This window comes from Gadus macrocephalus, chromosome 15 (genome assembly GCF_031168955.1).
Source record: "Gadus macrocephalus chromosome 15, ASM3116895v1".
Lineage (NCBI taxonomy): Eukaryota > Metazoa > Chordata > Actinopteri > Gadiformes > Gadidae > Gadus > Gadus macrocephalus.
In genome coordinates this window covers 11,623,087-11,639,300 of record NC_082396.1, presented here as the reverse complement: position 1 = coordinate 11,639,300, position 16,214 = coordinate 11,623,087, and the positions used below count along the sequence as shown (strand labels likewise).

At 45.5% G+C, this 16,214-nt stretch overlaps 2 protein-coding genes across 14 annotated transcripts in view; both read right to left on the bottom strand.

Moving 5' to 3' along the window:
• Positions 1–7,973, bottom strand: part of ttc27 (tetratricopeptide repeat domain 27) — a 62,095-nt gene extending 54,122 nt beyond the window's left edge. The window contains exons 1-3 of the mRNA XM_060072897.1: positions 7,552–7,973; positions 3,300–3,480; positions 939–1,068 (exon numbers count right to left, since the gene is read on the bottom strand). Of these exons, the coding sequence (XP_059928880.1) occupies positions 939–1,068; positions 3,300–3,480; positions 7,552–7,654 (414 nt within the window). The 5' untranslated portion in view covers positions 7,655–7,973. The remainder of the gene's footprint in view (positions 1–938; positions 1,069–3,299; positions 3,481–7,551) is intronic.
• Positions 7,974–11,047: 3,074 nt separating this feature from the next.
• The window catches only part of birc6 (baculoviral IAP repeat containing 6), a 99,169-nt gene continuing 94,002 nt past the window's right edge, over positions 11,048–16,214 (bottom strand). For all 13 annotated transcript variants that reach the window (XM_060072805.1, XM_060072814.1, XM_060072815.1 and 10 more), the window contains 2 exons: positions 13,363–13,497; positions 11,048–12,729 (listed from right to left, as the gene is read on the bottom strand). In XM_060072805.1, coding sequence (XP_059928788.1) covers positions 12,514–12,729; positions 13,363–13,497 — 351 coding nt within the window. In that variant the 3' untranslated portion in view covers positions 11,048–12,513. The remainder of the gene's footprint in view (positions 12,730–13,362; positions 13,498–16,214) is intronic.

Below are 16,214 nucleotides of genomic sequence, written 5' to 3'. Positions count from 1 at the left end.
GAGGAGATGATGGAAGAGGAGATTACAGAAACCGGTCCCTGAGTATCGTGAGGTCGTAGCTCTCCCTCTAAAGGTCACCTAGCGGTCCGATAATTACAAGCCTGTGACCTCTAGAGGACTGATGAGCAGTAAGGGAGAAGGCTGGATAGATGGAGATTTATCAAACATTACATATGTAGCCATGTGCTATATTTTCCTTTAATATTCTTTAAGTTAAAAGGTGTTAATAAATGTTTAATGGTTTTGAATGCATTACGCCGAATGTTTAATTTTCCTATGGCCTGTATTTTATTTTCATTTGAGTATGTACATTTTGGTTGTTTTCTTAATGCAACCTTTGAACCGGAGGGTTAAAAGGTTGGAAGCTCGGCAGCTGGGGGGAAGGGGGTGTGAACCAGGAAGAGTACGGACGGCTAGTCCGAGCTCGTGATCCATTTATACCGGCTTAGATTTATACATGCGATAATACTCTGTCTAGGATATAGACTAGAGGTATACTGCTTCCGGTTGTTATAACCACCAGATCAGTGATCGTATCCCCCTGTCTCACGGAAGTGCGATTCTGTCGACCAATCAACGGAGTGCGTGTGTAGCTCGAACTTGCCGGGACCCTTCAGGCATCTCAGTGGTCCCTGAAGATCGTGGATCTAACATTAGATTGGCATTACATTAATTAATTTGCATGCCAGTTTTATTTAATTTTATACCGTGTATTCTCCGCGTAAATCCATGCACCGAACCGTGACATCCGTTCAATACGAATACATGTATCTTTACACCCCTAATATATATAGATATGCAAAGATATATAAAGAAAAAGAAAGAGACATCGAGAGTGAAAAGGTGATCACATGAAAGAGAAGGAGCTACAGAGAGAGAGACAGAAACACACAGAACTAGGTACAGGTGTGCTGCAGGAAGTTGTGGGCGGGGCTAACCTGTGCTAGGGGGGCCAGCAGGGAGGGGGGCAGCAGGTCGGGGAGGTTGAGGCTCAGTGAGGGTCCGGTCCAGTTGCTCTGTGCGAACAGGTGGAGACAGGCCACTGCCAGCACAAACACCACCACCACCCTTGGGGGGGAGAAAGGAAGAAGGAGAAGGGGTGGGGGTCAGGAATGCTGAATGTTTGAAAAAAAACTCTGGTAGAGAAAAATTATTTGATGTCCGCAGACTTCTGTTCACCATTTAATATTTTATAATTAATCAACAGACGCTTTCATCCAAAAAGATTAGGAAAACGGAAAGCGTTAAGCTTGGCCACTTTCTAATACAAGAGTCCTGCTTCAAAGTCCAAGTTCTGTAAAAACTTGGAGGAAAAGTGGGACCATTGGAGTCATTGATTCAATTCAGAGAACACATTGACAGCAGTGGTCCAACTTTCTCTATTTTGTTGCAGAAACAGAGTTGAACAAAACAAGTTCATGAAGCATTACGGCCGGGAGTTAACAACCTAACCACGTTTATATACTGGCCACTCAATATGAACACAAAAGAGCTACGATAAATAATGATAACTCATTATTTACACACCACCGTCAAAATGCCAGTTCCAATTTTTAACAAAGATAACATTTTAACAATCTAATGTGTGTTGTATACGAACAACAGATTACGATGCAACACATCCAAATGGAAGAGGACGAGGCAATAACCGCAAAAATGTCAGAACATTTCTTATGTAAATAAACACAGATGAAAGATGCTTCTACGGATGGAGTCCAAACACTGGAAACTGCCACCATTATGTGACATGATTCAGAATAGAGCTAAGAGAGAGAGAGAGAGAGAGAGAGAGAGAGAGAGAGAGAGAGAGAGAGAGAGAGAGAGAGAGAGAGAGAAAGAGAGAGAGAAACGGATGCAGGCCCACTCATTCCCAGAGGGGCGGGAAAGAGGGCGATGTTAAACTCTCCTTATTAAAAATTACTTATTCATGACAGTAGGGGGTGAGGAGAGGAAGGATTGTTTGGTGGGGGGGGGGGGGGGGGGGGGGAGAAGAATGAGGGGTAGGAGAAGGATGAGGAAAGAGGAGGAGAGGGAGGAGGAGGATGAGGAGGATAAGGAGGAGAGGGAGTAGGAAGGACCTGATTGGCTGACATCTCGTGATAAACACGTCTCCCGCCTATCGGTGCACCGCTGGCGTTGCCACGAGAATCACTTTTACGTGTTCACCAGCGGGAGGCCAATAAAAGTTCCAGCCCGGCGTATTATCCTCCACGTCTATCTCTGGGATCCGAGCCCCCTCGGAGGGCAGATCGGATTGCGTGGGGAGCCGCGGGACTCAGGGATAGGAGCGGTGTTCCTGATCCTTATCTGGGCTAAGCCCCCCCCCCCCCCACCCCCAAGGTGATCAAGGGATACAAAACACCCCTGCTGTCAGCACACGCACACAACTAAGCCAGGCCAGCACTACCATCAACTACTGGAAGAAGAAATGATTCCTCTCAAGTATTCTGGGGTACGTTTGTGTTTCGTTTTACACAAAAACATATAATGTACACAAGTATGATGGACTTGTTTACCAAACACCTTCACTACAGACACATACATCCCCTACATATCATCAGTGAGCCGGGTTGGTTGTATCGAGGGTCTAACAGATCCATCTGAGGCCGGTTGTGTTTCAGAGAAAGATGACAGATTCTTGATACAGAGCTTACTTTACTTTACAGCCTGCCGTGTCGACTGACACCTGATCTGGATCTCTGCTGCGGTTTATATCTTCCAGCCGGTGTTCGAAAACATCGTAAACACACACTCAAAAACACAGTGGCAGCTCTCTCTCCAAACACCATCAGGATGAGGTTAGAGTTCCCAACAGCCTTCTGCAGGTGATGTTCAGCGCCGCCGCCACTATACGACTGACCGCCCGCCTCCACAAACAAATGCACTTTTAACAACGTGCCACGACAATGTGTGCATCTGCTCATGTCAGCATCTGCATTCTATTTGACAGAAAATATTATATGCTGTAATATAGGTGAATATATAATATACCAGAATTAATATAATACATCTTTGAAATCAAAGACTGGCCAGTCTCTGTGGGCACAGAGAGCTCTGTTCTGCCTGATCAAACCACGTATTCACATCCGGTCTTGACAAAAACCAACACATTTAAAATCCATGTGATTGATGCTTTTAAGCGTTTAGAACAAATGCGGCGGCATTCAATATAGCGGCGCAATAATGATGAAAATGCATTACTGAGTCCTGGAGACAGAATGAAATTGGTTCACAATGTAAGCTTCGAAAGCTTTGCAGGCATTTCAGAATAAAAGCGTTTCAATTGTGTGTTATGCTACCTGTCCGACTGGCTGTCCTCGGGGGCATCCGACAGGTAGGCGAGGAGCCGTCTCTCCAGGTGGGCTTCAATGCTGTCGCCATGGCAACAGGCCTCGCCCCCCAGCAGCTCTCGGATGACAGGGCTCCGCAGTACCCCCTCGTAGTCCCCCGTCAGGAGACAGCGCAGCAGTGGGCCTACTTCTGTCAGGGAGCCATAAATAAAAACCATCAACAGCCCGGACCGCAACAGCCCTGTCTGGGGAGGGAGTCTCCTGGCAGATGCTGTGTGTTATTCATTTATTCATCATTTATTCATCATCGTTTCACAAAGTCATATCCGAAACACTCGGGAATCAGGTTAAGGGGGAGGTCGCTGAACAAACTGAACCCCAATACAAGAGTGACAGGGCCTCCGTTTTTTAAAAGCTTGTTCAGTAGACTACTATTTTAAAAAACATGGCCACATTCAGTCAGTAACACGGCTCACATCCTTGTCGTTATCATTCTTGAAATCACACTTGGCCATCTACACCAGTCACAAGTTACGCATTGCTTTCCATTAAGCCAGCTTGGAAAACACTTGGTTCGATCCTCTGTTTCATTTTGGACGTTTTTTTTTTTTTAAATGGCGAGTAAGTTGAAGAGGAGTTCAGGCATGTAGGAGTCCCCTCAGTGTTAACCTCTTCACCTCCATCCCCAGCTCAACTCCTCCTCTCCATCTCAACCTACCCCTCCCTCCCTCCTCACCAACACCTCCACCTCCACCTCACTATCCCACCACCTCCTCCCTATCCCTTTTACCTCCTCACCACCACCTCCGCCTCCTCATCACCACCATGCAGATGAATCTCCCTCATCAGCCTCATTAAGTTGACCAGCATATTAAAACTACACCAGATAAATGCAGCAGGGCCCCCCACCACCATCATCACAACCATCACTACCACCATCACCACCTCCACCATCACCATCCCACAAGCTTTAATTAACCGCTTTTATTGGCGCCAGAAGGGACAGGATTTGCTGGAATATTACAGTTACCAGTTCTAACTGCCTGGGGGGGGATGGGGGGGCTGCAATGATAGGGTGGAGAGAAAGAGACGATTAAAGAAGAGGGAAACGGATAGGAGAAAGGTTGAGAGAACAGGATAGAAATAGGGATGATAAACGAGAGGAAAAGAGAGGGGGATGATGGAGAAAGAGAAACGGAAGATAAATGGAGAAAGGTAATGAGAGGATAGAAGGGAGAGAGAAAGAATGGGAACGGAGTGGAGAGTGGGAGTAAGAGGCCGCAATGGAGGGAGAGAGAGGACAACTAGATCAACGTGTAGTGATGTTGTTGTTTGATGAAGAGAGGAACCCGGCACGCAGCACTCAGTAATAGAGCTATCCTGTGAGATGAATCGACTGGCAGGCTTTAATCACAGAGCTTCTCAGCAGCAGAAGGACGCGCAGTCGTTTCCAGAGACGGGAAACACGTTTCCAGTCAGGCCAGAGGACTCAAGATGTCGTCCGCCACTCGCCCTAACTGCATCATGAAAGGCAGGAACCGCAACTAAACCTCGAACCCAGAATCCAGAGCCAGGAGATGGGAGACTATGCCTGCTGAATCACAGACCTCTGATACCAGAAAGGGTGTGGATGTTATGTTTAAAGCTGTCTCCATCTCCATCAGACTATCATGAAGCCATTGATTGACTAGTCCTGCAGCAGCAGACGTTCGGAGAACTCGCCCCCTACCAAACAGCTGCCCAAAGACCTCGCCTAGACCTAGAGATAGACCTAAACTTTTGATTGGTTCTGCAAGCCAGGTTTTGTTTTAATCTCAAATAGTTTTCTACCCAGTTTCAGAGATGAAACCTGGGAGACAGGGAGAGAAGCGTTTAGAGACTGGCTTGAAAATCTATTGATTGACTGATGGAACCCTGCATAATGAGATGATGCAACATGCATGTAAACATGATGGAAGAAAAAGTAAATAAGGCAAAATAATAAATTACATACTTTCGTACAGTCGCCATTATTACAGCAAAGTGACGGCTTTAGAATGGCGAAATCATACAAGGGCAATGGCTCATTCGATCAGCAGTGTCACTAGTCTTGCCACAAACCCACAAGACTGGTGCAGGCTTGTAAGAAGATTAGGTACAACTTGTTGCCAAACAAGCTACGAAGGCCTCAACCAACATAAGTGATCTCCAACTCACCATTTAAGTCACAAAATAAATATCATGAGGTCATGTATTAGCTAAATTAAAAGCAAATTAAAAATGTTCAGTGTGTATTGGTGGCCTGTTGTTGCCTGTATGGGGTAAGTAGTTACATTCAAAAATGTGTAATTGCCTCACAGCATCTCGTAGCCAAGTGTCAAGTGATGAGGTTCTTCAATAGATAGTTATATTTTTTAATGTACAAGTAAGATAGCAATTATGACTGAAGAGGGGCAGTGAACTGAAAATTGTGCTTTTTTTTTTACATGTTAATCTGTCTTATTTGATCTTCAATACAGTCATCTATGTGGGGTGTGTGTGAGTGAAGTGTGTGCAAGGTGTGTGTGTGTGTGTGAGGTGTGTGCCACGCGAGTGGGGGTGGGTGGAGCTCCATCTTGGCAGCGGTTAATGTTGCGGGCCGCGTCCGAGAGAGGGTGAAGCTTCTTGGACAGTTAGAGTATCACGCCATGCTTTATGTGGAAGTAGTAAATATAAAGGGCTGACTAACAAAAACACAACAATACCTATTTTCATTGGAAAATACACTAATTAAAACTGACTTGAACGTTATATTCCATTTGAAACAAACGCTGAATGAAAACATGACTAAAATCTTGTGTTTTGAAAGAAAACCAAAAATGTAACTTATAAGGTGCCCTGTATTTATGGTTTGCCTGTGATGATAAATTGATTGTTATATTTATTTGTAGATTCTATACAATGTACAACTACGTTTTGGTGCAAGAGTTATTTTTTTCAAAGTGTCTGGGTGTATGAATACCCTTCATATTGGCTATAGCCGATGCCCCTCAAAATGTCTATCCACGGCCCTGGATTTTCACAGATAACAGTCAACTAGAACATTTTATGGCTATCACTTAGTGAGTAATGAAATAACACAATCAACTATAACACTAGACTAGAGGATCCATACGGTTGTAATAGTTTATGTTTTCAAATTCGAATTTGAAAACACTACTGGCAAGGTCACTTGAGATGCGCAGTCATAGAAGCAATCACGCTTTAATGTTTACAGGCGAATACGGGTTCGTTCCCCCACGAAGGAATCATTATATTTTATTTCCCAGGTGGTGCGTTTGAGCTGCTCCACTACAATCATTAATCTTTAGCGAGGAGGGGGTGGTGGTGGTGGGGGTGTGGGGGGGAGGGTGGAGGCGCGTCTGCTTCAAGGTTACAACTGGAAACATCCATCCATCGACTCGTTGGTTTCATTTTAGCGCATAACAGTCGGACGCGACTGCGATTGGTCGACACACATCAGCGGGATGAGATGATAGACGGGCTGATGATTGTTTCGTGGAGAGTTGAAGGATATCACTTGTCAAGTTTCAAATAAATGGAAAAACGTAACGACGTAACCATCTCAAGTAAGATTTACTAATGACAACTAATGACAATATGATCAGATCATTGTTTTCGCATTCGGGATAGTTTGATATACAGGCGTTAAAAGCCTGCGCTGCCATCGATCAAACGGTAATTAATATACAAGGATGGATAGGAAACGCTTCCGACATGTACCAATACCCCGCGATGACTGACCACCACCGAATATACCATCATTAACCTTAGAGACACAAAACGGCTACTGAGGATGATTTGGTGTCGATTTGGAGTGCATTTGAACTTGGACACAGTGGATCACTGCATGGTGTGTGTGTGTGTGTGTGTGTGTGTGTGTGTGTGTGTGTGTGTGTGTGTGTGTGTGTGTGTGTGTGTGTGTGTGTGTGTGTCGAGTAGTCCCAACACAATCGCATGACATCCTATGGTCCGTTTATTACCGGCTTGATTATGTCATCTAACAAAAGCTTAATATCATGGCGTAGCGTTTCTAGCAATGGACACAATTGCGATGACCGTGGAAACAGACAGCAACGAAGCATTCGCGTTTCAGTATTAAAACATAAATAAATACTTTGGAAGCTCTACGTGAACACACGGAATGCTGTGAAGAATGCACAGCAACAATCAACATTGACAATACATTAAACGAATGTTTAATCGATCATCAGGTGGACCAAACGGAGCCGGTGTCTCTTACCTGCAGTGGTGGAAGAGTTGTGCTGCCACTCCGTCTCCTCGCCGGGTGTTAACACCCCACGCAGGACCGCTATCTCCACGTCCCGCATCTCTCTCTCTCTCATTCTCTCTCTCTCTCTCTCTCCCCCTCACTCTCTCTCTCTCTCTCTCTCTCTCTCTTTACCTTTCTCTCTCTCCCGCTTACTCTCTCCCTCTATAGTCAATGTGTGTCGCTGAATCGTTCCTTTCCAGCCGGCACTAGTGCACTTCTAGGATAACGATTTGTCTTTTAGTCGCTATGTGTTAAGAGCGAAATAGGCCTGTGTACACCACTGGTGATGATAGCAGAGACCGTATTGAAAGGATGATGTGCGTGTTATTCCCGTACATGTGCTGCAGTCAGTACGCAGCCATGACAGCTGCCCGGTGCATTCTGGGTACGGGTTCACCAGCGCCCCACTTCCTGGTCGGATGGACGTTATTGAGAATACAATTTGATTACTTGGTTATTATAATATATAGTAATAGAAAAACATCGAACCACTTTAATATAAAGGCTGATGGAGAATTATGAATACATGCTGATATATATATATGTATATAATGTATGTATAATATATTAAATATATGATATCATATAAAGGATATATGCATACTGCCTTATACTATATGACATTTGGCATAGAATATAAAGGCTTACAAATTATTGACCACAAAAGACAATTAAAGCAAACAAAAAAAAAATCATTCATGTTATCTCCATTTTGGAAGACCTATATCCTTGTCACATTTCTAACAGGGCACATTGGCTTCATAAGTGAAACGTCGCCCTCTCTTCTTTGAATTTTGGTGACCCTGTATACATAGTTTTCTGCTTGTCCGGTAGATTCTACTTCCCAAGCACATACATAACAAACACATATTTTGTATTTTAGCATCAGGGGACCAATCATCTAGGTTTGCTTAAACCCCACTTTTCCCACTTTATTCTACACAACCGCGTCCAACCGCCGCCCCCCCCCCCCCCCCCCCCCCCCCCCCATAATCAACTACGTAATAAAATATAATGGTATATTTTTACATAATCGAATACTTTCTCAAAATTCTTTCCACTATATTGATCCCACATTGCTGCAGCACGTGTCGCTCATCGTCGAGGCCTTTTGCGTGAAAAGAAAGTGAACGCGGGAGAATAAACGGGCCCTGGAAGCTCCCCATTTATTCCGGCTGATTTAGTGGGCCCAACGTAGTGCGATGAGTTATAGTTCCCTGTCGATTTCCGAAAACATAAGAGAACTTATTAATGAAGTTGTCGTTCCGGGAGGCCGACGAACACCTGGTCCGTGTTCATCTAAATAATTAAATATGACCGTGACTCAAAACAAAGACAGGGAAAACGTTGACATACTCATGTATGAATTCACTACTGGAATGTTGCCATCCACAAAGCGCCAATGGACAAAGTGGTCGCGGACAATAGCTAAATAATACAATATTTATTTGAAGATAAATATGTGTATATTAAACAGATAGGATACTCTTAAACATTCTGATAGATCTATGCGTGATAGCAGCTGGTGAAATTTTTCTTAACCCTATTTTTTTATGTTTTATGTATTAACCTTATAAAAGGTTAACAAAACAATTAACACAGACAGCCAATCCATTACAGGTTAAATTTGTACCTAGGATACGAAGGGGCACATATTGTAACATAGACATTTTAGCTTGGTATTACAATTAGTATGTGGCTAAAGCAGATGTGAATGCAAGCAGGTTGTTGCATTTCCGGAAAAGTGGCGATAAGGAGTCCAAAGAGAGGTCTTTGGTCTCAGGTCAGACTGTCTGCAAACGCTCCTCTCTGGATTGGTGAGTGCAAGTTGCACTGTGCAACATTAATACAAACTGATTACCTACCGTTTTATTCTCTGACCCCATAGGGACATTTCTTCTGAGCTTATAGTGCTTGTGGTTACAAACACTACACGTCACATAGGATATTAAACTATCAGGATAAGTGGGACATTCTTACAAACCAGCAGATCTATTCAACATCCATACCAGAAGACGGATTTGCACAACTATTCTTTCCTTCACCTAGTGGTAAGCTGTTTACTATAATTTGTAAAATGGCAGAGGCCTATATACCTTGGTATTCTGTGCTCTCAACACAATATCACAGAATATCAAACACCACATCAGTATGGAGGACCTGTGTGTTGATCCGAATACAGATCCATCAAAATAAATCCACTCCGCTCAATATAAGGGGTTTCCCGTGAGAAGAACAGTTTAATCTTGAGTTCTGCTCGGTTGTCATTAAGTTGTAAAAAACACTTGACTTAAACCATAGAACATGTATTTTTTCACACCTTTACATCTCCAGTGATGAATTCCATGTTGTTCACAGATCGTGTGCTGTCAAATGGAAACGTGATGTGATGCATCATCACTGGTCAGCTAGGTGGAAGAAAGAGACGAGCTTCTCACCTCAAAAGAGTGCTCCACCCTCGAGATGTATGCTACTGTGCTGGCTTTCTTCATCATAGTCCATGGTGGCTCTTGGCAGTCCCTCCTGCTCATGCTCAAAGTGCTGGTGTCCCACAGGGATCAGTATAGGGCCCATGGCATTTTCATATTCCACAAAAGCTTGTTTATCCATGGACGTATCCTACGTGGTCATGTTTATGTGTTTTCCCTTTTTTTATACTCAACCTTCTTGGAAGAACTAGATGGTTTGAATATGACGAAAAATGAGTTTCCAAGAAGGGATAGGTCACTCTCATTCATCACAGTAGCTTCAGTTACGGCCAATGGTGTTGGCCAATCATTTCGTGTTGATCATTGGAACATAATTTACTTTATTAAGCTTTCAACATGGATTTTTTATTTGTTACTCCGCTATGTTTCGAAGCTGCAAGCATAAATTGTTTTGCGCTTCCCTATTGGTTAGGAGGCCTCGTTATCAAAAGGTGTTAAACTATATTACATTGACAAATCAGGGAACTGTAGCATTTGCAATGTCACCGTTTTACATTTAGATTAAATTTACATTTAGCATTTAAAGGGCAAAACAATGTATAAACATAAAACAAAAACTTGGGATCCGCCAAATTATAATACTGATAACCAAATGCTCAGTGGCCCAAAGATTAGCCAACTTCGTTGACCTCAAGAGCGTGGTCGAGCAGTGTATAAACATGTTTAATCTCCACAACAGGTCCTCTACTTCCTGTATGTCACACCAAGGACAGCACCCTCAACATTATACCATGCATGCATGATCAGAGAAGTTTCAAAGTTTACAACTTGGCTGTGTAACAACTTCTTCAATATTGAATGTGACTTTAATTTAATAAGCAGTAAAAATATGTGACGCCAGCCAGTGCAATAGAGTAAGGAGAACATTAAATGATTTGAACAGAGCCGGGAGGATGGGGAACCAGCTAGTCAGTCATCCCTCTCGTTCTAGCGTTAAATCTCAATCAGCGTTAGAAAAGAAGCCTTCGCAACAATCATTCCACAAGCTCCATTTAATGTCCTAGCAAAAAATAAAAGGAAAAACAAATGAAAAGAAAAGAAAAATAGGAGAATGTGTTTTGAGAGTGATAATAGAAAGTGCATCTTTTTTGTCCACTGGAATCAACATAATAAAAACAGATCAAAGCAGTTTTAAGCCCAGACGGAGCTGAATTATTAATTTGTAGAAAGAGCGAATAAGTCGTAAGGAGGTTTTCAGAGCGTTTTGGTAGAGTAGTGTAGATCAAAGGCACATCACAGCTTGCATCTCACTAGGGGGATTGTTGCACACGCACATAAAACTCACACACACGCACACACACGCATACACATGCAGAGAAGCCTTCAAAATATATATCCGGTACGCATCCTCCTTTACACTCATGAAAATATCTTTCCAGGCAAAATAAAACGGGCTGCGTTTGTTAAACTTGCATTGAGAGTTTGTTGGATTATAATTTTTTTAAACCTTAACGTGTGTGTGTCTTGTTTAAGCCCATACAAGGGACAACATCATAACATTTAAGATGCCCATCTTAGCTTTTATTGAGGTGCACAGGAGTCCCGTGGCCAATCAGAAGAAGCCACGTCGGCCAATCACAGGACCGTATCCAAATCAGTAGGACGAATTATTTGTCTACGCCATTTTTTTTTTTCTTTTAAATAGTATTTGTAAAGAATGTCCGATATATATACCCTTGCTTATAACTGGAGTCGGTCTATGAGTCAAAGAAAAAAATAAAGAAAAGAAAAGAAAAAGGAAATGATCATTCATGAACCGGTCCCATCAGGAGGTGGTTTCCCTTATATAATCTGCCCTCCGTCTGTACGTATACACACATGAGTTTAATAACATACCAATCAGTGGTTATTTCACAATTGGGTGGGAGGGTCGGTGGCTTGGGAGGGGGGGGGGGGGGGGGGGGAACAGCACAAAATGTTGACACTCTTTTACAGGTAAATAAAAGCCGACTTGTTTCGCCGACCATGTTTCGTCGATCAGGGCAAAGCAGAGTCCGCATTGGGTCTGGCTCCCGTCAAGTTCACGTTAATCAACGGGTTTGAACTAGCGTCTCGATCCCTCCTCCTCCTCCTCCTTTTCCTCTATGATGGCCACACCTCCACCCCCTCCCCACACATATTTCCCTAACCCCTCCCCCCCCCCCCATCCCCATTTCTCATCATCAGTTACATAATTCCTTTCTTACATACAAATATTGACAAATGAAACCGTGTGGCTTGTGCTTGGAAGCCTTTTCCAGTCCACGCCGTAACCATAGTGATAGTTGTGAGGAGGAGGAGGATGAAGAAGGGGGAAGGGGGGCCGGATGAAGAAGGGTGAAGGGGGGCTGGTTGGGATCTGGGTCCCCGTTGACCGCGGCCCCCTCACCCCCAGAGGGTGGTCTTGCAAGAAGGTGGTGTCTGGGGTGGTGGTTGTTTTTGGGGGTCCCAGGGGCCCCCAGACTCATAGCTGGACCTCGGTGGGGGCGTGCAGGTCCTGGCTGCCCCCGGGGGTCTCTGCGTCCAGAGCGGTGGGGGTGGCGAGGGGCAGCTCCTTCAGCAGGAGGCCCCCGTCTGTCGTCTGCTGCTGCTGGTCCGGGGAGAAGTGGGCCCCGTCGGGCTCCAGCCCCTCGGGGCACGGCAGCTTCAGCAGCTCCTCCCGCAGCTGGGCCGTGTGCCTCTGGAGGGGCAGAGGGGGCAGGGTGAGCACTCTGTGTAATCCTCCTGTCACCTGGCCTTCAGGTGTGGTCATGATTATAACCAACACACTTATTTGCCATCTAATTTTAATGCATGAGTTAATGCTAAAGAAGTGGTATGGCCTATAACAAGTGGTGTGGCCTATATATTTAAGCAATAGATCACGCCAGGCTGTGGTATGTGCTCATTATACCACTGTTAAGGGGCGTTGTCCGGCCCCGACGCGCAGCGGAGGGCCGGCGACCCCCTTCACAGACTATTTCTCTGCTGATCAACCCTACGAATGGTAATTGTAAAAAGACACACCGTGTGTGAAATTACTTTTTCGTTTTGGCAAGTAGCCTTGTAATAAGCGGGATAATGTATAGAACGTCTCCGGTCATTATCGCAAAATAAGCCCCTTCTGTCTGGGCTTATTTTCCCGATAATGACCGGCGTTCTATACATTATCCCTTACATAACAGGCAGGCATGCAACCATGGGAGATAATCTGCATATCTTTCTCAACTGATCTCTCGCTCTGGTTTCTGAGGTAAGAGGTCAACTGCACTGTTCAAAACCAGGACCTGAAGAAAGGGTGGGACTCCGTACGTAGCCATGTGTGCATGCGTACCTTCAGAGCGGCTGCGTGGTGGGACATGGTGCGGCCCACCCTCTTGTCGCTGCTGTACTGCTGGATGTCTGTGATCCAGTCCTCACACTGAGACATCACCTCCCGCCGCTTCAGGTAGAAGTGCTTATGGATCACCTGAGACGCACACACGGGGGAACAACACTTCGGTTACACACCGGCATCACACATAAGGGCTGCAGTATACAATAACGGTGTGCTTTAAAGCACACATGCATTCTAAATTTGCTGCACTCGCTACCTATAGTCAACATCCCTGTGTTGCACTGAAAGTCTTTAATTTTCGAATACGGAAAATACACAGAATCTGTGGCTTTGGTTGTAGGAACAATAGGACCGTATTGATGAAATATTGTAATGCTTAACTGGGATGGATTGCTGGGGAGATGTTGATTATATTTCATGAAGCCACGTCTCTGTGCCTCTCCCTCTAGTTCCCTGGTCAGCACAGAGGTCGAACATGATTATTGATTGCGACCACAGTACATTATCCATGCGGATTGGATAATGTACTGTGGTCGCAATCCATTCTCATCTATGGGACTCCAGAGATGCAGCTTGTATAACACTCCCTAAACATTGTCCCCCTCATATGGACGCATCAACGTTTTTGGAACCGGGTTAAATCGATCGGGTGCATAACAGGGAGAGTCGAGCATTGAGACGCCAAACATCACCCGTCTGACAAGGATCAGCCGGGGTCTGTGGGCGTGTGATGTGTCGATCACCGCACTCCACCGGCTGAATCAATGTGTGTTGTGCTCCAAATGTACCGGGGAAATATTCACGCCTCCAGCACAAAATCGTTCTATTAATTTCCACTTTTGGCCACCACTTATCAAATCGCACGCACGCACGCACGCACGCACGCACGCACGCACGCACGCACGCACGCACACGCACACACAATGATGTCAGTCAACTCTATCCTTCTCTAAACCTCATCCTCTTCCGCTCTCATCCACTTCCTAGCAACCGTCGCCAGGGAGGGGAAATCTGTATGCAGCGGTGCCTCTTTCCCGCTCTCCATCCTGGATATTGCGAGCGGCATCGGAGGAGGAGAGGGAATTAGTTATTATGGCCTCTACCAGCTCGCCATTTATGAGGATCAATCTGAGGGGGAGGAGAGGGTAAGGGGGAAGAGAGGGGAAGGGGGAGGAGGTGAGGAGAGGGGAAGGGGAGGAGAGGGGAAGGGGAGGAGAGGGGAAGGGGGAGAGGGGGAGAGGAGAAGGGGGAGGACGGGGAGGAGGTGAGGGTGAGGGGAAGGAGAAGGGATGGGGGAGGACGGGGAGGGGGAGATGTTGCTTTAATCTCTTGCTTTCTCTTCCTCACATTCTGTCCATCGCCCTAGTCCCTATCGTAGCATCGTCCCCCTTGCCTCTCACCAATTCTCTCCCTCTTACCATCCCCCCCTCTCCAATCTCACCCCTATGGTCCTCTCTCTCTGCCTCCCTCCATCTACCTCCCCCCTTTCTCCCAAGTTATTTGTAATGAGGCTCCACTCCCTGAGCTCATCGTCTTGGAAGTGCTTTCAAGGTCAAAGCGAGGGGGTGCATTTGTGTGTGTGTAGTAGGCTGGGGGATGCAGTGAGTAGCTTAGCCCCCTGTTTGTAAACAGAGCAGGCGGGATCTCTGGAATCACTGCCAAGCAGTTTGCTGTTTAACGATCAGTGACCGAAAAGAGCTTGCCACTTTGAACGGGTTAATACCAGCCAACCAGTACTAACCCTCATACATATATACATAGTAGTGCTCCCTAATCAAGTACGTGTAGTGAGTACTAAAGTAGTACACATGCAGTGTGTACAAAAGTAGTACACATGGAATTCCTACACTACATGAACAAGGTTGCTATACCAACATGCACAAGGTTAGTACACACTAAATGTACGATGTTAGGCGTGTCTCACAATAAAATGTATTCTCAAACCCATTTCTAACCACAAGCAATTTAATTAACAATTATGTGTAGTACTTTTGTAGTATCATATTTAGTAATAGGTGTTGTATTGTGTGGAGTTTAGTATTGGTCACAACAAACGTTATTGATCGCCCATCCTCCCAAATTGATCAGGGTTTGGATGATCAGAGGGTGTTTGCAGATCGCCCACAATGCACTGCGGCGGCGGCGGGGGGGGGGGGGGGGGGGGTACACCAACCAGGTGGATTAAGACGTCTTGAAAAATGACCTTTGAAGAAGGAGACGCCGCGCATAAATGCGTACAAACACAAACACCTCAGATCCCACACACGCACTTCCGATGGAATAATTTCGCTATGACATGTATACCAATACACCCGCGGACAGACACACAGGTAACACACCCTCATGATGGAGCATCTGACCTTTGAGGAATCGCGGTGCGAGGACGGGGGACAGTGCATGTGTGGACGCGCTCTTCACACAGAAGGTCAAGGCTGGCCATGAATCACAGCGGCACCGCGGCTACACTAACAGCAAACGTTTCTCGCTCTCATTTTTCCAGTGGCTGGGGAGATTAGTGCCCGTTAGTGACCTTGACCCCATCCCCCCTGCCTCCGTCCCCCCCTAGCCTCCGTGCGGACCATAAGCGTGGCCGTGTGTCTTTAGAGGGTGCTATAGAGATAAACCAGCCCTGCCTATGTCCTTTTGTGGACTATAAAGTGCGCAGTGTTTGGTATCCAGTGTTTAACGATACAGGGTTTAGGACCATGCCAGCGGCTGGGCTGGCTGGCTGGACAGGGGGTGGGTATGACGGTCCGGACTGGTGAACAGACACACAGAGCTGCCTGCAGGACGGAGCACCTGACTGGAGAAATGTTGGAATGGAAGACGGGAGAGAGGCGCGTGTTGTG